Source organism: Mustela nivalis, assembly GCF_964662115.1.
Source record: "Mustela nivalis genome assembly, chromosome: 16".
NCBI classification, from domain to species: Eukaryota; Metazoa; Chordata; class Mammalia; order Carnivora; family Mustelidae; genus Mustela; species Mustela nivalis.
In genome coordinates, this window is record NC_139035.1 from 38,591,103 (window position 1) to 38,613,477 (window position 22,375).

General features: G+C 34.5%; 1 protein-coding gene across 2 annotated transcripts in view; it reads left to right on the plus strand.

Moving 5' to 3' along the window:
* The window catches only part of NEK7 (NIMA related kinase 7), a 150,370-nt gene that overhangs the window by 92,289 nt on the left and 35,706 nt on the right, over positions 1–22,375 (plus strand). For both annotated transcript variants that reach the window (XM_082701951.1, XM_082701952.1), the window contains exons 5-7: positions 963–1,073; positions 17,106–17,214; positions 18,112–18,219. In XM_082701951.1, coding sequence (XP_082558077.1) covers positions 963–1,073; positions 17,106–17,214; positions 18,112–18,219 — 328 coding nt within the window. The remainder of the gene's footprint in view (positions 1–962; positions 1,074–17,105; positions 17,215–18,111; positions 18,220–22,375) is intronic.

Below are 22,375 nucleotides of genomic sequence, written 5' to 3' on the forward strand. Positions count from 1 at the left end.
TTATCAAGAAATATAAGAGTAAGTAAGAGTAATGCTTTCCAGCTGTTCTGTTAGTTGTAATTATTTCCTGGGCCATGAAGTAACTGCTCTAAAAATATATATATATAAATTGTTATTAGAGAAATAATATATTAGCATAGAAGATGTGGAGGAAAAACTTATAAGTAGAAAGAAAAGAAGAAAATCATGTATATGCCCTCTGGGAGAATTCTTGAATAATTTTTTTTTGATAAACTATTTGTCTTATATTAACTTGTTTAAAGATTGAATAGAAAGCAAATTGTACAAAAGGATTGTCAGCACGTAGAGACTGATGCATATATTTCTATAAGGTGCAGTTTTTCTTAAGATCATGTAATGTATCAACCCTATAGGTAAACTCAGTATGTTTATACTATTTGATGTAAAAGCTGTGTTCAGATAGAACACACCAGATGTCCTTTTATTTTGTTTTAAACCACTGGCTGCAGTTAGATAGGATCAGGTCAACTTCAAAATAGGAGTAAAAGGAACACTTTATTTACCATTGAATGCCCTTAATGACAGTTCCTATTTCAAAGGGTATAATTTTTAGGAACTGGTGCTATAATTCTGCAATTCATTTATATTTATATACTTATTGAACATAGCAATGCATACTCTAAAAAATTTTATGTGTAATTTACTCTATTTCTAATAAAGAGTAATTTACTCTATTTCTAATAAAGAGTATTAAAACTAAATTATCTAGTATCTAGTGTCTAGTGTCACTTTCAATAGTTATAATACCTGTTTCAAAATTCACTGAAGAAAAATATACTGTCATGTTAAGATTTCTGTAACTTAAAAATGAAATGCAGCAACTAAGTTTATTCTTTAGTTAAGAAACTGTAAGTGATTCCTGGGAATTTACAATAAGAAAACTTTCTGGTGTTTGTTTTTGTGTGTGTGTGTGTGTCTGTGTGTGTGTGTTTTTCCATCAGCAACTCAACCATCCAAATGTAATTAAATATTATGCATCATTCATTGAAGATAATGAACTTAACATAGTTTTGGAATTAGCTGATGCTGGTGATCTGTCCAGAATGATAAAGGTAAGGTTTTGTTTTGCTTTTTTAAAACTTAAGTATTTTTTTTCTGATAGAATTGCTCTATAAACATATAGGTATATCAGATATTTTAAAGACCTCGGTGAAATACTTTAAGATATGGTAGATACCTAATGAATGATAGTAGTGTTAATTATGATTATGAAACTGGTTTACCTGGTAAAACTCACTCTGCTCAGTTGAGATGTGTGGACACTCAGAAACCAACTTGGAAATAGATCAACAGATTTGTCTCTTCTGTAAGCTGAAGTTCAAATTTTGCAACTTGATTTTCTGAGCAGACCACCCTTGATCCTTTATCTCTGGACATCGGGCAGAGGAGACAGCAAGAGATTCTAGAGAATCCTGATCTTTTCCTGGGAGGGATTCATCAAAGAATAACGTGGGCTTTGCATTCAGACCTTTTTGGGGTTTGCACATCAAACCCCAGCTCAACCACTTTAAAGTTTATTTAACTTTCTTCTCCAAGAGCATGTTAATTAGGTTTAAGTTCAGCTACAAGTTATAGAAACCCCCAAATTACAGTGTTCTAAAAATTACCTGTCCTCAGGCAGGTTACTTCTGTGTATGACAGTTTCTCAAAAAACAAAATAATAATAGAACCTACCTCATAGGATTGTTGCAAATGACTAAATATTTGACATTTATTTTTTTTTTAATATTTTTATTTATTTAACAGACAGAGATCACAAGTAGGCAGAGAGGCAAGCAGAGAGAGAGGAAGGGAAGCAGGCTCCCCGCTGAGCGGAGAGCCCAATGCGGGACTTGATCCCAGGACCCTGAGATCATGACCTGAGCCGAAGGCAGAGGATTTAACCCACTGAGCCACCCAGGCGTCCCTTTTCTTTTTTTTTTTTTAATATTTTTATTTATTTAACAGACAGAGATCACAAGTAGGCAGAGAGGCAAGCAGAGAGAGAGGAAGGGAAGCAGGCTCCCCGCTGAGTGGAGAGCCCAAATTATTTGACATTTATTAAGACCTAAGAACTTGGGGTGCCTGGGTGGCTCAGTGGGTTAAAGCCTCTGCCTTTGGCTCGGGTCATGATTCCAGGGTCGAACCCCACATCTGGCTCTCTGCTTGGCAGGGAGCCTCTTTCCTCCTCTCTCTCTGTCTCTCTGCCTGCCTCTCTGCCTACTTGTGATCTCTATCTGTCAAATAAATAAATAAATCTTTAAAAAAAAAAAAGACCTAAGAACTCACACATAGTAAGGTCTATGCAAATGGAAGCTACTGCTGTGTTATTACTGTTATTAATCATATTTCCCTGTTACATAAAATTCTGGAGGTGATATGGCAGCTCTGATCTATCAGACTCTCAGAAGCCATGCCTATTTACAGCGGATCAAGTCAGCTCTCTGAGGCAGGAAGGGACACAGGGTACTTGCTGGCTGTATCTTGAGGCACATTACTGGATATGGCCACATAACACTTTTAGCTTCATCCCTTTGGCCAGAATTTAGTCTTATGAACCTAAGTAGCTGCAAGGAAGGCTGGAATATAGTCTTCATTTGGCTGGTCATGTGCCAGCTAAACTTCTCTTACTCAGAAGACATTTTGAACAGGGTGGGAATCAGTGAAAGCCAACCAAATGAGAAAAGCAAGGCTCTTTACTCTGAGCCTGCTAGAGTGATGGAGTCAAGCATTGTCAGTAACATTTTGGCAGAAATTCAGAGGTAGGCAGAGGAATAGGAAATCTTTATAATGGGAAAAATAAGCCTTTAGGGATGACCCAATTAGAGGTTGTTGGCACAAAGAAGCTGTACATGAGCTACTTAGAAGTGAGGCATCTCACCTGGCTTTCTCTGATTGGTCCTAAGTTGGAAGCAGGGACAAAAGTAAAGGAAGCTGTCAGTTAATTCAAGTCCTGGCCATTTGAGGCTGATTGTTCCAGAGTTACTGCTCAGCTTCATGCATTGTCCCTAGAGATGGCCGTCTGGCTTCCTGCACACCGGACATAGGGGGCTGGTGTTCTGGGATGTTTGTTATGGATAAAAGATTGGTTTTCTGGTCAGGTTGCTCAAAGTTGTGGTTCAGAGTTCCATTTTTATATGATTTGGACATTGTCTGTATAGTCAGTCTCCCAACAGATACTGGAACACAGCCACTAATCCCTGCTACGTGGAGTTATTATAAGGCGTTCTTAAAAACAATGTTAAAGGCTTTATATGCATTACCATGTTTATTGTTCAAAAGGATTTTGGGGCTAAATTTGACGTTTAAAGAAGATAACCATCATTACTAGTAAATAGAAGAACTGATGTTTGAAATTAGGGTTTATCTGATGCAAAATGACATGTGTTTTCCTTTAGAAGCCCTTAAAGATTTTTATATCGCAGAACTCCTTTGAAAAATCAGATGAAAACCCTTGACCTTCTCCCCAGAGAGATGTTGATGCATACACACTTTGCCTTCCATTACTAAGCCTTCAAAGATTTTCTGATCAAGGTGCTCACTGGTTCTCTGGCAGTAGCTAGGAACCCTGCTATCCAGTGGGAGCGCCCTGTCACCTGGGTCAACTCTCCTGCCATTTAACTTCTCTTAGGCTTAGTTGCCTCATCCGTAAGATGGAGGCAGTTTTGAGATTACTTGCTACATTATAAAAATACTGCATGACTGGGAGTTAATATTTTTATTATCACAGAATGCTATCAAGCTGACTCTGTTTAAAGTCCCATGGTGAGAGTGACTCACTTCTAATCAGTTATCTGATCTTCTGTTTTAGGGACTTCCCAACACTAGCGCTGTCTTTCCACATTAATGAACACTAACTTAATTAATTAATCAAGTAATTAATTTGCGGTTTTAATTTTAAAAAGAAATGCAAACACACAAATGCCAAATTTATTAAATAATTATTGATCAAGATGAGGCATATAAAAGCAAATGTAAGTAGTCCTTATAAGAGAGACAACTGAGATGCAATTCTTGGCTTAAAGTGCAAGAGTTCTTTAAATGCTTATAATCAGAAGCAAAGAGAACAAATCTTCATTGGGCAAATACCGGCTGAAGGCAGATAAAAATCAAACAGTTTCAGTTATCAATTCTTGCTCCCAATTGAGAGATTGATGTTTGGGGGTTTTCATTCTCTTCTAGAGTTTTTCGCTCTTTTCTAGTGTAGCGCCCTTTCTTTGCAATGGTTCCTCCACACCTAGAGGTTGCTGTCCCTGCCCATTGCCAAGGCACACCTGAGCCCATAGCATTCACCTTGAAAGAATATTCCTGTCCTTTTACCACTTGGGAAAACTAGGGCAAGATCAGAGTGCTTTATAGAAGCCCTGTGATTGCATCTGTAGCAGATTTGGATTTCTTAAACCTGTGAGGGAGGAGAAATTTGTCAGTGTGTTTTTATATTTATTGTGGTGATGAACTCAGCTCACTTATTTAAATGGATATTGCCATCAGTTGAGATTTTCAAGGAATTTTTTTAATTAACTGAACCAGTGGACATAGTAAGATCCGTTCAGAACAACAGATTCTGTGTTTGGTAATGAATAGTAACATACAGTTGTAGATTGATAACTATACTCTTAAAGTATCCTTGGGGCTTTTGACTAAAATTTGAAGGTATCTATCATGTAAAAGATTACTTAGGAAACTTTTTTTTAAATAAAAGATATCAACTTATTGCTAGTAAGCTATATATTTATAGAACAATTTATTGTACTTTGATAGAACTGAAGTAGTTCAGAGAATTGGTAATACCATTCTTCGTTCCTGTCTAGTAGACATTATTGTATAAGCCTCTAGTGATCCTGGGCTTTATTGTAGGTACCCTTAGTCTACCTCATCAAGATGTAAGAGATTCTGGGTTCGATGTCCCAGATTCTCTTGGAGCCCTCCTAAAGGTGGAAAGTTGTATTGCAAAGTTACAGATCTTAGAATAGTCTCAGCATATTGGCCATAGCAGAAAGCTATTCCAGTCCATAAAAGAAAGTCTGACATCTGGTTACATTTATGTATGTCTTTTATGATAAATAAAGAAGGACAACGAGGAGATGTTGCTGTTCTAAGTAGGCTGATGAAAGAAGACCGTCCTGACTTCCGTCTTGCACTCCCACCTCCACCAGCCTTTTCCTACTTACTGTCCTGGTTCCATTTTTTTCTTTGCAGACACCCACTCCTGACCCTGTTCCCAACACCACCAGAAATGGTTCTTGAGGGGTGCCTGGGTGGCTGAGTTGGTTACGCCTCTGCCTTTGGCTCAGATCATGATCCTGAAGTCCCAGGATCAAGCCCCGCGTCTGGCTCCCTGTTCAGTGGGGTTCCTCTCCCTCTACCCCTCCCCCTGCTACTTCTCTCTCTCTCACTCTCTCTCTCGAATAAATGAATTAAGTCTTGGAAGAAAGAAAGAAAGAGAGAAAGGAAGAAAGAAAGAAAGAAAAAGAAAAAAGAAAAGAAAAGAAAAACCTCTTCTTAAATTCTTCTCGAGTTTCTAGTTGGTGGTAAAGATGTTTGTCAAGATTTACTCAACCTGTGGGATCCAGCATGTAAGCTCTCAGAGGGAGGAATCTTTGTTTGAGGACCTCATGAATCCCCAGTGCTTAGGACAGTGCCCTGCACAGAGCAGATGCTCAACAAATATCTCCTGTAGAAGGTATAGATACCTTCAGTTTCTAGGGAGGTGCCTGGCTCATAGTAGTATCTCAGTAATCACATGGTCAGTGAGTATGTAAAAGGTGCTATTTCCTCTCTCCCTCTCTCTCTCTCCCATTCTTCCTTAATCTCAAGTTGACTCTTGACCTCTGCTATGCTTCTCTGTTCTGGGGACCAGTAGGTGAATATGGGTGGTTGTTTCTTGCTGTTTCACTCTGGTCTCACCCGGAGTTGCTAAGATATTGAATGGTATGCCGGTGAGAGAGAAGACGGTGTTTCAAGCTGATACAGGAAGGGTATTTTTCCCCTGCAAGAAATTCAAAAGTACTTTTCTAAACATTCTTATTTGTGCTATAAGCTGATCTTTATAAAAGAGACTGCATTAAGGAAAAAAAAAAGTCATAGGAACTTCTTTTATGAAGGAGCATGATGGTGACTTATGCTTTATAAAAGACAGCAGTAGATACTTGAATTGTAAGAAAATGATTCATTTCTTTTTAGGGAGTAATATTGTAAATCATAGTGCATCACAACAATATATTTCACTGTCTCAAGTCTTCAGCTTAATTGGGGTAGAAGAGAAAATATAGCTCCTGGTCTGTATTCCAGAAACGAACCTCTGGATAGCATTGCATCAAAGATTTTTACAAGTAAATAATTAATTGGTTTAGAGCAAGCTGACAAATATAATTAAGCAATTTATAGTTGAAATATTCAGTATTTCTCTAATTAGTGACAAAGGAATACCTGAGGCTGTGGTCAGATGAAATACTTCCCAGATGAGTTTTAGGATAAAAGGAAATCTAGAATTTTTCATCATATATTTCTTTATCATCAGTAATCAGAATTTTAAAGGAAAAATAGACTCTTAAAAAACAGATTTCAGTGTATCAAGTTGTGATTTATATACTATGTATTTACTTTATCATACCTTAAATTAGACCAATAGTTTCTCCATTTTGCCTTATTAATACTGTTTATTTCACTCTTTGTACAGCAAAGAAACAAATTTGGTGATAGAGACTTGGTATAGAGAAATGAGAGACAAATATCAGAAGGGTGTAAACAAAAGCTTTTTTTTTAAGGTGTCAATAGAAATATTGCTAAAATGTGTTTAAACATTTCATAGCCCATTTTTCCAACGTGAGGTTTATTCATTGAATTATTTATAATTTTTTATATTTATAATTACCTCTTAAAAAGTTAGTTTGAGACAAAAGAAGAAATTGCATATCTTTAACATTATATTTATAAAAACCTTCACTTTGCTAAATACAATATAACCCAATGTAATAAATCTCTTAGGGGGAAAGTTTGAAGTTTATTATCTGGCAAAAGATTTTCATACCACAGCACACTGGCTAAGAAGTCAGTCAGCATTATACTTGCAGTTTTTTTTTAGTGAAATATTTTTAGTGAATATGGATTACTGATTTAAATGGATATCTACTTTGTGTCAAGAGTTTGGCACAATTCCAAATAACAAGTTAAGACTATCTCTTTTTTCCATGTTTTATTGAGATGTAATTAACATATATCACTGTAAGTGTAAGATGTGCAGCATTATGGTTTGATTTATATATATTGTGAAATGATTGTCGCAGTAAGTATAGTTAGCATCTGTCATCTCAAACAGATACAATAAAAAGTCTTGTGATGACAGATCTTAGGATTTACTTTTATAACAACTTTCCTGTATATTATTCAGTACAAGTATTTGGAGTCATCGGGTTGTACATTCCATCCAAGTACTTATTTATGTTGTAAGTGGAAGTTTGTTCCTCTGACCACCTTCCACCCATCCTTCCTCTGCCCCCCCATCTCTGGAGACCACAAATCTGGTCTCTTTTTATGAGAGAGAGAATGTGTGTGTGTGTGTGTTAAATTCCGTATATAAGTGAAATTATACAGCGTTTTCCTTTCTCTGTCTAACTTATTTCACTTATAATGTCCTCAAGGTTCATCCCTTGCAAATGACAAGTTTTCCTTGTTATTTTTTTTAATGGCTGAATAATGTTCTTCTGTGTGTGAGTGTATGTGATATATATATATATACACACACACACACATATACATATATACACAAATATATATATATATATATATATATATATATATATATATATATCACAACTTTTTTCCATTCATCTGTAGTGGTCATTTTTGTGGTTTCCATGTCTTGGGTATTATAATTAATGATGCTATGAACATAGGGATGCCAGATATTTTTTTGAGCTAGTATTCTCACTTCTTTTGGATATATTCCTGGAAGTATAATTGTGGGATTATATGGTAGTTCCATTTTTAAATTTTTAGGGATCCTCCATACTGTTTTCCATAGTGGTTATACCAGTTTACAATCCCACCAACACTGTACAAGAGTTCCATGGCAGCATTTGTTATCTTTTGTTTTTGTTTTTGTTTTTGGTGATGGCCATTCTGACAGGCATGAGGCAATATCTCATTGTGATTTTGATTTGCATTTCTCTAATGAGTAGTATTGTTGAGCTTTTTTTCATATATCTGTTGTCCATTCATATATCTTCTTCAGAAAAAAATGTCTATTTAGGTTTTTGCCCATTTTTTAAATTGCATGATTATTATTATTGTTACTATTTGCAGTTGAGATGTATTAGTTCCTTATATATTTTGAGTATTAACCCATTATCACATATATGGTTTGCAGTTTTTTTCCCCATTCCATAGGTTGCCTTTTTGCTTTGTTGATCATTTCTTCTGAAGTTTTTAAATTCAATATGATGACCCTTGTTCATTTCGTTTTTGCTGCTTATGCTTTAGGTATCCTTTCTGAATAATTGCTGTCAAGACCCAGGTCAATGAGGTTTTCCCTTTTTCTTTTCTTTCTTTCTTTCTTTTTTTTTTTTAAAGGAATTTCATGGTTTTAATGGTTTCATTCTAATTTCGTTCTTTTACATGTGAATATCCACTTTTCTTAGCACCATTTATTGAGGAGACTATTTTTCTCCATTGGGTATTCTTAACTCCCTTGTCCAATATTTAATTAACTGTACATGCTTGGGTTTATTTCCAGTCTCTCAGATCTGTTTCCTTGCTCTCTTTGTTTTTATGGCAGTACTATACTGTTTTGATTACTGTAGCTTTATAGTATAGTTTGAAATCAAGAAGTTTGATATATCAAGATGCCTGCCCCTTTGTTATTCTTTCTTAGGATTGCTTTGACTTTCACTATTTGGGGATCTTCTGGTTCTGTGTAAGTTTTGGAATTGTTTTTTCTACTTTCATAAAAAATGCCATCAGAACTCTGATAGGGAGTGCCTTGAATCTGTAGATGGCCTTTGGTAGTATTAACATTTTAACAATCTAAAATTCTTCCAGCTCTGAACACAGGATATTTTCCATTTATTTTAGTGCCTCCTTTGATTTCTTTCATCAATGTCTTGCCGTTTTTAGACTAGAAAACTCCTTGGTTAAGTTTATTCCCAAGTATTTTATAGGTATTGATGCTATGGGATCATTTTCTTTATTTCTTTTTCAGATAACATATTATTAGTATACAGAAACACTACTGATTTTGTACATTAATTTTGTTCTGTGTTACTTTATAAATTCATTGATTAGAGTTAACATTTTTTTGGTTCTATCTTTAGGATTTTCTGTATATATAAAATCATGTCATCTACAAATAGAGACAATTTTACTTCTTCCTTCTTTCCTTTCTAATTCTGATACCTTTTATTTCTTTCTCTTGTCTGATTGCTTTGGCAAGGACTTCCATGATGTTGAATAGGAGTGGTGAGAGTGGGCATCTTTGTTTTGTTCCTGATCTAGACTATCTTTTCTTAATATATTTAGATATATTTCATATTCCTGAATATGCAGTTTGAATTTTCTGCATTGTTACCACTTATATGGCATTCCCTTTAAATTTGGTAGAAGCCTTAAAACTCCTTTCCTTTATACACACATAAAGTTACTTTTATGTGTTGATTTTTACGGTGTTTAGAAATTCACTTGTAGGGATGCCTGGGTGGCTCAGTGGGTTAAACCTCTGCCTTTGGCTCGGGTCATGATCTCGGGGTCCTGGGATTGAGCCCCGCTTTGGGCTCTCTGCTCAGCGGGGAGCTTGCTTCCCCTCTCTCTCTGCCTGCCTATCTGGCTACTTGTGATGTCTCTGTCAAATAAATAAATAAATAAATAAATATCTTTAAGAAAAAAAGGAAATTCACTTGTATTTTTCTTTTATGACTAATTATCACAAAGTTAGCAACTTAAAACAATACAAATTTATCTCACAGTTTCTGTAGATAAGTGAGTTCACATACTGGTTAGTGGGTTCTCTGCTCAAGGTCTTAGAAGACTGAAATCAAGGTGCCAGCTGGGGCTGTGATTTCATCTGAGGATTAGGGCTTTCTTCCTTGTTTGCTCGTTGGTTAGAAGAATTAATTTCCTTGCAATTACATGACTATCTTTGTGGTTATCAGTTGGGGACCATCCTTGGGTCCTAGAGGTCTCGTACTGTGCCTGCCACATGGCCCTCTCCATAACCTGGCAGTTTGTTCCCTTGAGGCCAGCAGTCGAGTCTCTCTGGCTTTGAATTTCTAACTTTTATGAAGGGCTTACTGGGTTAGCCCAGGCCTACCCTTTTTGGTGAACTCAAAAGAAACTAATTTGGAGCCTTAGTTACATCAGCAAAACCTTTCCTGCCATGTAAGACAACACGATAGAAGAATGATAATTCATCATATTCACAACTCACACTCAAGCGGAGGAATTATATACAAGAATTTCGGGATTTGGGGGGGCGTTGTCCTACAATTTTGCATACCATAGGCTTTGATAAATTAGCTAAAATACTAACAGTGTTTTAAAGATAATTATTAGCTCCAAATATTAGAACTTAACAAATCTTGTTCACCTTTTTGGTGTGGTTGCTTTTTACATTTGCAGACACATTTTTACTTGCACTTATCCAAATTTAGAGGTTGGACTAGAAATAAAATCACTTTGAGATGTCTTTTACACTTTTGACCTTTGAATCCTTAAAGCAATAAAATCTTCCCAGTAGTATCATCTATCTTGGATGACTCTGATTTATAGTTTACAAGGACACCTACACTTTCCATTTCAGTGTCTGGGATAAAATGTATAGTCCAAGCCAGGCAACTATGAGAATAGCCAGTGATTTCAAATGTGATCTTTTTCCCTCTGAGTCTTTTGTATAAGATTGTTGTCTATGTTGCATATGACCTTAGAATTATTTGGAAGTTGAAGGTTATAGATCAGTGGCACTATTTGAAAAAAAAATCCATACAGAATTGAATATTATATACATATGTATATGTACATAGTTACCCACTCATGCATGGGCAGCCATGTGTTTGTGTATTTATATAGATTTATGCCTACATTGATATGTACATGTAGCTGTGTTATACAGAATTATTTGTATAAAAGCAGTGTTACTGATAAAATATCACCTGGGTTTTCTTCAATACTTAAGTACTTTGATATAATAAAGTAGTATAGAACTTGGGGATTTTAGTAAATTAAATCCTAATGACCATTATGTAATTCTGTGAGTATAACTAAAAGGTGATATGTAACTTCAAAACTATATTTACTTGGGAAAATTAGAAAATAATTCTTATTTTTTATTTATTTTATTTTTAAAATTTATTTGACAGAGAGAGAGAGAGGCAGTGCAAGAGGGAACATAAGCAAGGAGAGTGGAGAGGGAGAAGCAGGCTTCCTGCCCAGCAGGGGCCAGATGTGGGGCTTGATCCTCAGGACTCTGAGCTCAAGGCAGATACTTAACCGCTGAGCCACGCAGGTGCCCCTAGAAAATAATTTTTAAAGGACGACTTGCTCTTTACATTTTAAGGTAACACTGATCCTAAAACTGCCTTTAAAAATTTCTGTAACATCACGAGCAGTCATACTGGTAGCTATAACAGTTAAATAGAGAAGAGATACAGACTCCCCCCACTCCTCCCCCCGCCCCAGTGAATTTCTGCCAAGAGACTTTTACTGTCTCATTATTGTTCTGTGGTGTTTCCCTTGTCCATTAAGAATATTGAAATATCTTTTCAAGCATCTTACTGATGTCTGGTAAAGCAGAACCAGAAAGAATGTATTAAAGAGGCAAATGTTTCTGTTTATCTTTGTGACCTTGTGTCTTCCTGAAGATTAACTTTCTGCTTTTGTGCTCACTCTTTTTCTGTCTCTAGTCCTCTCGTGCAGCAGAGAAAATGTCTTAGATTTCCAAGTGTCTTCTCTATTAGTTTTAGTAACATAGAAGCTTCTCTTAAAAATTAACCATGTGGCAGCAGTTCGGGAATTAATTCTTGTAGTAATTCTGATGCATTCATCTATTCTTACTGATTTTTTAAGGTCCTAAGTTTCCTCAGTATGAATGTGCTAATGTTCCGAAGGCAACTTCTTTGGAGGAAAAACATTATAGGAGCTTATTTTTCTTTTTTGCTAAATAACTTAAGGGTTTTTTTTTTCCCCCTCAAGACTTAATTGCTCAGAGAAAAATCTTTACCCTTCCTACCTTAAGATGAAACATATTTCAGCTTCCTTAGTTACCCACATAATTTTGGTATGGGAGAATGAATAGATTATATTGGTATTCTATTAAATTATAATCTAAAAACAGCTGTATACTCTTAGTGGGTTTTCTGACGTTACGTGAAAGGAAAAAAGACAAGTGGAGCTTGCATGGGAAATAGCAAAGTAATAAACTCAGATGCCAGTGATGAGTATTTTCAGTGGTCTCATGGCTTCCAGGCCCATTCCACTTCACACCTGCTAGAGCGACTGCACGTTGCTGGATTTTATTCAAGAGTGCCAAGAGTGAAAATATTCACATGCTGCAAATTAGTATTACAAACCCAAATTCTAATTGAGACATAACTATTTTACACATTTATATAATTCTCAAAATTGTGTATAGCAAGTATTGTGTGACTTAGTCTGTTCAGACCTCCTTATACCCTTCAGAAGAAAATTGTTTTTACAGAAAGATTCATACGTAATACAAATCACACTTAGAACCATCAGTTATGCTTTCAGAAGCATTCTATACTTTCCATCACCCAGTTTCTGTGCATTGAATTTCTTTGAAACAACCATTGCAAAATATAGCCTTATGAAAATGCATTATAGTTACAGAGATGTGTTTGTCTGGGAACATAACATCCCTTCTGATGGTAAATGTTTGACCTATTGCAAGTTTCTCTAACTACCTGTCATCTCATGTGAAGATCCTTTATAGTGTTAACTGGATCTATGGGGATCTCTGAGGTATTACTATTATTATTATTTGCTTTGTTTTTATTAACTGGAGATTTAAGGGATAGGACATAGCATTATTTTTATATGTGAAAATGTGCCAAGCAGGCATTTCTTTATGTAAGTTTTATTTGTGCCTGAGACTGTAGAACCATAGATTCTATTTTAGAGACATTGGGAACCTTATAGCTCATCTCTAAACTCTGTTCAATATAGGGAGGAAATGGAGGCCTACCCAGGTTTAGTTAAGTGGCGTGCTCAGGGTAACACAACCAGTTATGTCAAGGCTGATAATCAGGTCTTTATAAAAGATAATAGATATATTAGTAGCACATTAAATATCCGATGACATTCCTAAGCAGGAAGTATGTCCTTATATTAACATGAATTATTTACTTCCTCTTGTTAGTTACTTGGAAGAGATAGGCTTGGGGCTTGTAATTCTAGTTTTCTTATTACCTCATAATTTCTCATTATTTAATTATCTTTTTCCTGATCTTCTGCAGAATGCCTTGTGTACCCAGGATCCCACTTGCTGCTTTTTGTTTTTGTTTTAACTACAGCAGTACAATCTAAAAGATTACGTGTATATTATTCTGGGACCAGCTACACAGTTGTGGGTTCTTCACTGTAAAATTGTGAAGAATTTCAGGATGGCAACAAGAGAGCATTAAACTAAATACAGTGTCCTGCATGACTACACAGATCGCTCATGAAGCCAGCCCTGGCTGTTCTAGATGTTTTGTCTGAAACTTTCTTCTTTAAAGAATAACATACCAAACTGTGGACTTAAATATTTTGATACACCATGGAGATTAATTTTTTTAATAAAACAGGAGTATAATTTTCTGCTTTTTCTCTGTGGGTGAGTTTATTATAGGTAATATCATTGAAGCTTTCCCCAAAATTTCTTGAAAGGAATGTTAGAATGGCAAAACTTAGAAATAAATAATGTATACGTTCCTTTTGGATCGATGGTCTAGAGTGCAGATATCAAGTCATCCAGCTCAGTCCAAAAAATGGTCCTTAAATATGCAATCATCCACTATATTACTGGATTTGGTGTTGGGTATTTAATTCGGAGGAGGATGTTAGGTGATTTTTTTTCTAAAGGGGTGACTATTTTCCAGCATCTTCAAATGGAAGCAGCTTGCCTTAGCATCCTCTTTTATATTAATAAATATGTATATACATTGCTAAAGTGGCAATATGAATATATTTTACCAGGTGTGCTGAATTTTACCTAAGAGAAGGCTGGTAATCTTTTCACACATAAGTGAGAATATAATATACTGTGATTTTTTATATTTACATTGACTAGCTTTTTGATACGTCTGTTTCTTGAATTTGAATAATGTCCAGTGTTTACTTGAATGACGTTAATGGAGATAGTAAATAGGTTTATAAAGTAAACAATATTTGAAGCTTTGCATAGTAAAAAGACTATCCTGTTTTTTAAAAGAGACTAAATAAAAGTTAATTCCAAGTGATAAGGTATACCTGAGTGCCAATTTCTGCCTCTTTGTAAATTTTCAGATACTTAATTTTCAGATTAAAAAAACTTGAAGTTCAGTTTCATAATGCAAATATAGTAAAGTGCCATATTGGACAGTCTTCCTTTTCACATAAAAGCTTATTGATACGAACCTTTAAAAAATTTGGCTATGTTATTTCTTGCTTTATTAAAAACTTACCACATGACAAATACGTGTGCATTTGTAATTTCTGTTTCTTGGCATTAGATTTTTTTTTTTCCTAATCTAGTGCTAAGTAGTTACATAGGGCTGTCTTAATTTTAGAAAAAAAGTGGATTTTTGAACAGTAATGCTATTAGACTAAAGAATTAACCGATATGTCTATATTAGAATAAATTTCAAGAAAAGTTTTTTTTTTTTAATACTTTGGCATTGGGAAAGTTTCTGCCCTATAATGCTAATATAAATTTTACCAGTATAAAAAAAAATTAAATTTTCATTGCCTTTTTTCCAGTCATCCTCTTTTTAAGAGATGGCCAACAGTGCCACCATCAGAACAGACAGGCTTTTCTCATAAGTATTGGTTTTATAAAACAAACAAAAAAACAAACCCCTGCACTTAAGAAGTGATGGAAAACTGCATGTGGTGAAACAGATAAGACTTATTTGTGAGATACCAATGACATAATGAAACTGCCTCTGATTTCTTTTATGAGCAAATCAGGTTCTTAAAATTATTCTTCAGAAACCTGTTACTGATTTGGATACTTACGTTTTTGCCAGGTCATTCTGTCTAGGTAACATTGTATTGATATCAATTTATTGTCTTCATCTTTAATTTGTTGTTCAAAGAGATAGTCTCAATGCATATAAAAACATGAAAATGGTCAGACCCTCTTGGTCTGATAACATCTTCCCTAACGGTGCATTTTAAGGGCCATTTTTTTTCATTCTGCTTTCTCCTATATATATGATTTATTGTTTAAATAATGAGACTTTAAAAGTAATGTGCCAAATTTATTATGACTATGAGGATTTCAGAATCTGTATTAAAGCATAAAATTGTTCTTTCATGGTCTGAAACTTACATGATGCATTATATTTATTTTTGAATGAAAAGAAACCTGGTCCCCATCTTCCTGTTGACATCAAACAGTCTTCTGATATGCTAATCCAGCATCAGGGAGAGCACATAGACAGGCTTTATTTGGACTCATTCCAAATCTGAAAGAAAATTATGTGTATAGAACTGATTTTGCAGCATGGCCCTTTAGAATGAAAAGTGATGTTGACACAGTCTGCAATTAAAAATACTGAATATTGAAACATGATATGGGAGGTTTTCAGCATTTTAGTAATACTCTGATTTGCTCTTTAATTACCTGGTCATCTAATTGTTACTTGTTTTTTCCTACTGATGTTAATAGCCCTTGAAATTACTAAATTCATTTCTATAGTTAACATTAATCTAGAGTTACTGGCTTTTCCTTGAAGATTTATCCTTTTGGTATATTGAGTACATATGAGACAGTAGATAAAATCTTTTGCTAAGTATGAAGTAGGGATATCAACAGATTTCCCTATGTTCTTCTTTCAGCCTGCCCTCAACTGGTCACAGGGGTAAAAAATTGACAGAGAAACTTGCTTTGCAATTACCCAAATTCTAGTTTCTCCATTTTCAATAATAAATCAAATCAGTTGAACTTCCAAAAACTTTTCCAGAAAAAATGCACTATAGTTCGCACTTAAATGTTGATATCTATTAATAACTATTTGTGTTTTTTAAAAGTTAAAATTATCAGAAGATGTCATAAAAACTTCCTTATATGTAGTATTTCATGTTGGTCATTTGTAAATATCGTTAAACAGGAAACCAGTTGCATTTTTGTGTTAGAAAAATAATTTTTATGTAATCTTTATGAATTTTAGGAAACTAAAAACTTTGTTCTTGAAGGAGATATATTCTTCTAACAAATGTAATATAGGAAAATGGGCATAAATATATACCTCTGGTTTTGTAGTTTTTTGGGTGATTGAGGGCCCACCCTTTCCCAGCTAGGTTGTTGGTGCTCAGCTTTTTGCTTGGACCTTCCTATAATGTTTTTCTTCTATGAAGTTTGGTTTCATCCATTCAAAGTACAGGTTTTTTTTTTTTAATAATGTGCAGTAGAAATATTCATGAAAACTTTTTACATAAATCTGTTATTTAATTTTTCATAAATTAACTGATATTTCAAATCACCAAGGTGGTTCAGTATTTAAAAGGAGTTCTATAGTGAAGCCTTCTGTCAGGAGAAGAATTGTCTTTTAATGAACATAATTACCTTCAGGTTTTCAGACCATTTTATTCTGTGTTTCTTAAAGTGAAATTTGACATCATCCTTTTAGGATAGGAAATTATTTTAATAGATGTTAATTTTTTGAAATCTTGGACGTCACAAAGATGTAGCTTTATGTGGCCTATGCTAACTTCAGATATAATAGTAAGAAATTTAAGCTAATATGTCAGGTAAAAATTCTTGAAATCATCTCACTGTGGGAAATCATATGCTTTTTAGTTGGCAATAGATAGATAAAACTAAGTGTTTTTCTGACGTAAGGCATTTTGCATGTCAGAATGTAGTCTGAAGATATTTTAATTCCTAATAATTCTTATTTAAATTTTTTAAAAAGCATTTTAAGAAACAAAAGCGGCTAATTCCTGAAAGGACCGTTTGGAAATACTTTGTTCAACTCTGCAGTGCATTGGAACACATGCATTCCCGACGAGTCATGCATAGAGGTAGGATAAAAACCACAAATAATTTCTAAAGTTGTTTTAAGTGATGCAGGTTATTCGGCAATTTAAGAATAAATACCTTCCAGTCATAGCATAGTATCATGCTTTCTCAGTTAATTTATTTTCAAATTATCATTTGCTAGGATGAAAAACCTTTCAGTAGAGCCCTACTTGTTTTAAAGAAAAATGAGAATTAGTTACTGTTCTGCTTTGCCTCTTCTGAGCATCCTGCTAATAATGTGGGTAACTTAAAAAAAAAAGAAAAGGTGCAGGAAAGCAGTTGATTATGTGTAAGGAAGATTCAGCGGACAGTATCTATCAGTGCCACTTCATTTCTTAATTTTTAACATTAGCTCTTAATATATTCTTGATTGCCAATCAAGTAGTTGGGCAGAGCATGTAAAGATGGCATCACTTAGGAACTGATCCTCTGATTTTGGGGTGTGAAGAATGTCAATACAGTTTATTTAAGCAATTGTGATTTGTAAGGCCATCTAAATAAATAATTATGTTCATAGTAGAGTTATGATTTTATATTTTATGTAAATGTATCAATAAATTAATGTTTAATAAGATATTTAATATTGATATAAAATGGGCATAAATTTATTTTGTGCTTTGCATTTCACAAAAGTTTCTTTGAAAATGCATTTTAAGTGAAGATTAGGAGCAATCTCTATCATGCTGCATTGATGATTATTTCTTTATCAGAGGACTAAGAACTCAGAAATAATAAGGCTCTATCAAAATTACCCAGAATGAAGCAATTGGGTCAAAATTCAAACTGACTTTCTTTCATTTTTAAGATAGAGTTTAAATTCTGCCATGAAAAGTATTTTAATCCCTTGAAAATACCTAAGCTGACATCATCTTTCACCTGATTCCTTCATCTCTTCACAGATATAAAACCAGCTAATGTGTTCATTACAGCCACTGGAGTGGTAAAACTTGGAGATCTTGGGCTTGGTCGGTTTTTCAGCTCCAAAACCACAGCTGCACATTCTTTAGGTAAGAGACACAGTATAATTTCATTCAGTTATCGTGTGCGTGCATGCGTGCTTGTGTGTGCATGTGTGTGGTGAAAAACAACATAAGGGATGTACTAAGTATATGCCAGCTCTTACAGTCTAAAGACAACTGTTTTTAAAATCATCAGATTCTGAGTAGATCCCTATCATTCTCTGTTAAACATAATTTGTCCATTCACGTGACAGTTGGATACTTCTGTTAATTAGACCCCAGGTAGACATTTGGTTAAAAACAAAAAATACTAATAAACAAACTTGGTTTTAACAGTTGCTGTGGAGCATTCCTTTCATTCTTCATTTAACAACATTGAGATCATACGGAGATATGATGATTAAACCATATCATGAAAGGGTACTTCACCTGACTATTTAAAAATAACGTAGTAATTTGTAAATGTTTGTTTATTAAAATAACACATATCGATGTGATTACTACAGAGGGGAAAACCTTAAAGATGGTCTAAAACTAATGAGGAAAATATTCTCCTAAGTTATATTGAAGATATCTGCAGTATACTCATTCTAAAACTAATAATATAGCAATATCCCTTATATCTAAAATAGAACAGAATGCAGTAGCTGTTACATTATGTTAACGATGGAAAAAAGTTGTGCACTTCAGAAACAATAGAAATTACTAGGAAGAAATAATTTTTAAATCTAATAACCTAAAGAGAGAGACAGAGCTTCTCTTAAAACTCTTCATATCACCTTTTGTTCTTGTAAATATAAAACTTAAATAAAATGGTAACAACCGGAATAAAATAAGAATTAAGATAAGAATAAGTTGACTTTAATTTAATGGTCCCCCATCTTTGTTATCATAATTTCACTGAAAACCATTAAATCTTTTTATAAAATTGTGTTTAAATGTGAAATAAAAAACTTCAAAATGGCCTGATGAGGAATAAGTGAATTACAGTAGATAGTAGGGTAGGGAAATGAGCATCTAAAATGGTTGACTAGACTTTTTAAAGTTTTTCCTGCTTTGTTAGTAAGACTCTGTGTGGCCCTGAACCTGTTATTTAATTTCTTTTATGTTTAGAACAGGATCTGGCACAGAAGTAGGCAACCGATCACTGCTGAATGACAAAATACTGGATCCTGGGTTAAAGAGTGATAGAAAGATAATACTTTACCCTTTTTACAGAGTTTTTATTTTGCCAAGTGTTCTAAGAAAATTAATTTTCAACTGATGTCGAGTAATACTGTCTTGTTTCCTTTCACTTTACATTTATTTTTAGAGAGCATTACAAATTTTTCTGGTTAAGAAGATTTGATAAGAAATGCATACATTTTAGTGGCACTTTCACAAGTTTTATTTGGAAGTTACAACTCTTAACAATGCAAACATGAAGAAAACGTAGACTATTCCATGTCAGTGTCATTTCTCACAATAAAAGTAACATGTTTTTCACTTAGTTACTCACCTGAATATTTTAACAGAATTCTGTCACTTACTTTACCTAGAAATGCTAAATTACACTTACAGACACAGACATATGTACACACACACATAAACACATACACTGCACGCCTGCCTACCCATGCTCAGGCGCACACGTGTGTTTCTTAAATGCTGCTTTGCAGACTGTCACTGTGAGCATGCTCTCCCCTGACTCTAAGGCTCTGGGGAGTGAAACTAACAGCAGTTTTGGAAATGGACTTCTTCAGCTTGCCTGCCCCTGCCTTGTACAAAAGTTCCAAACAGGGTTGACAAACGTGCATCTTCACGTTTTGGTGATGTGTTAGCTCAAATTATGTGATATGGAGAGTAAATTCATTAAGAAATTCTATCATATCAGGGTTTGTCTAAATCACTTTACTTAGGGTCATATAGTTTTGTGAAGCTATGTAAGTATGTATGTGTGTGCGTGTGAATAGACGGGGACACCTGTAATGCAGCCAGTGAGGAAGCAGCAGCGAGACACTTTCTTTGATGAATGAACCAGTAGAAAAATAATTTCTTTCACAAGTACTTTTTCCCCATATTATTTTGAGAAAAAAAAATACTCTTAAAATAAGAAAATGTCTTTTGTTCCTGCTTGTCTTCTCTGCCAAGTATAGATTTTGATGGTCTGAAACTAAAGTTCAGTAAGCAAAGTGTAACATGCAGAATTAAAATTGAATTCTGGCCTACCATGACTCTGTGGACCCAATAAAAAACCTATTTAGAAGGTTCAGGAAAAATTGTCTGCTAACCAAGAATATGTATAAAATAACAAGGATATAAATCCTGACACAGACTTATGTTTGTTGACTTACATTACTTATATTTATTTATTGTTTTAAAAGATTTTGTATATTTATTTGATAGAGACATAGCAAGAGAGGGAACACAAGCAGGGGTAGTGCGAGAGTGAGAAGCAAGCTTCCTGCTGAGCAAGGAGCCTGGTGTGGGGCTCGATCCCAAGACTCTGGGATCATGACCTGCACTGAGGGCAGATGCTTCACGACTGAGTTACCCAGGCACCTCAACTTATGTTATTTCTAAAAGAATTATTACCCTTATTTTTTATTATCATGAATTTTTATTTTTAAGAGCAAATCCTAACTTTGCTTCTGAAGAGTTGATTATGGAAAAGCAGTTGAAATTGTGGCATCTATGTGAATTTATTTTGCTTATAGAAAATATGATAGAATTATAGATTTTATTCTGTGTTGATTTGTTTTCTGATTTTACTAGGGTAATATCCGTAGGGCATGATTTATCACTAGGGCAGGTCTAAATTTGAATGTAACTACAAATAAGTGAGATCTGTGTGTAGTTTATACTGTTTTTACATCAAATGAAGTTGATCTTGGAGCCCTATTTCATTTAACTTTGTAAAGGAGATGTTTTTAGGAATTTAATTTAAAAAAGCAAAAATTAATAGGATTTTAAAAACACCTTGCTACAGTTACGCACTTACATTTTCTGTTTTCCAAAATATATATTACTATTCAGAAATGAAGTTAAAGGATGCTATTTTTTCTTTCTTTGATTCATAAATAGGAATTCACACTTCCAACATTTCTTATTTTTTAACAATCTTTAAAAGATTGTCAAGCATTTGAATTTTTCAATTTTCTGTTCATTTGTATCACTTATTTGTATTCATTTATAGTGTTTTCAGAACCATTTTTCTTAATTAAAAATATGTCAACAAGGAATAGGCTTAAAAATTATAAATATAAAATCTGATGTTGCTGGATGTTCAGACTATGTTCAAATCCTCAGAATAGAAAAAAAAAAAAAATTCTCAGAGGCCTTCACTTTGCCCTCTAGTTCCTCCCTGCTCCCAGCATATATGTTGAGTCACAGTCTCTCTCTTTTCTTTTCCCGCTTGCTTAATCCATAGTGACTTTATGTTTAAACTAGGAAAATGTTCTCCCTTGTTTCTACTATTTTAAGAAAGTCAACTATATACATTTCCAGCAGACTTACCTTCCTAAAAGAGATTATCTGATTATATCACTTCCCTCCCAAATCCTTGATTGTTCCCTGTTGCCTAAAGAATGTCATACAGAGTCCTTAAGTAGTCGGGGTCCTCTAGAGTTTGATGTCCTCTGGAACTTTTCATTCTTGCCATTGACTACACAGCATCCCTCCTTATGTGCCAGCCTTGTTTCTCCTCTTGCTTTGTTCCGAATGTGAGAAATAGCATGATGTTTGGGAGAGAATGGAGGATATTTGGATTTACATGTCCCTTGTACTGTAGGACTTGGATCAAACCATTTATCAACTTTTCCCACTTCTCAGTTTCCAATTGATGAAAATAGAAATGTGGATAACTGTTCTATGTTTTGCCCTAATCTCTAATAATACATGAACATAAAGGTGTTTTCGTTCACCGTAATGTGCTATTAAGTTGCTTAGGTGAATACGAAGGTGGTATTGGTGGTGAAGATATAGCAAAGGGATGAAGGGAAAAGGGAGAAGGAATTCATGTACTGTTTATTGTTCTTGTAAAGTACCTGAATTGAATCATTTAAAAGACAGTTTTAGTACCTTTCTTATGCATGTGCTGTTCTAGGGACCAGGAACAAGCCTAAACAAGACCAGTGATCTTCATAGATCTCAGTGTGGGGTGAGGGAGTAGATAATTATCTGATGCTTTCGTTTTTTTGTTAGCCATGTGACAGAGCGTGACTAG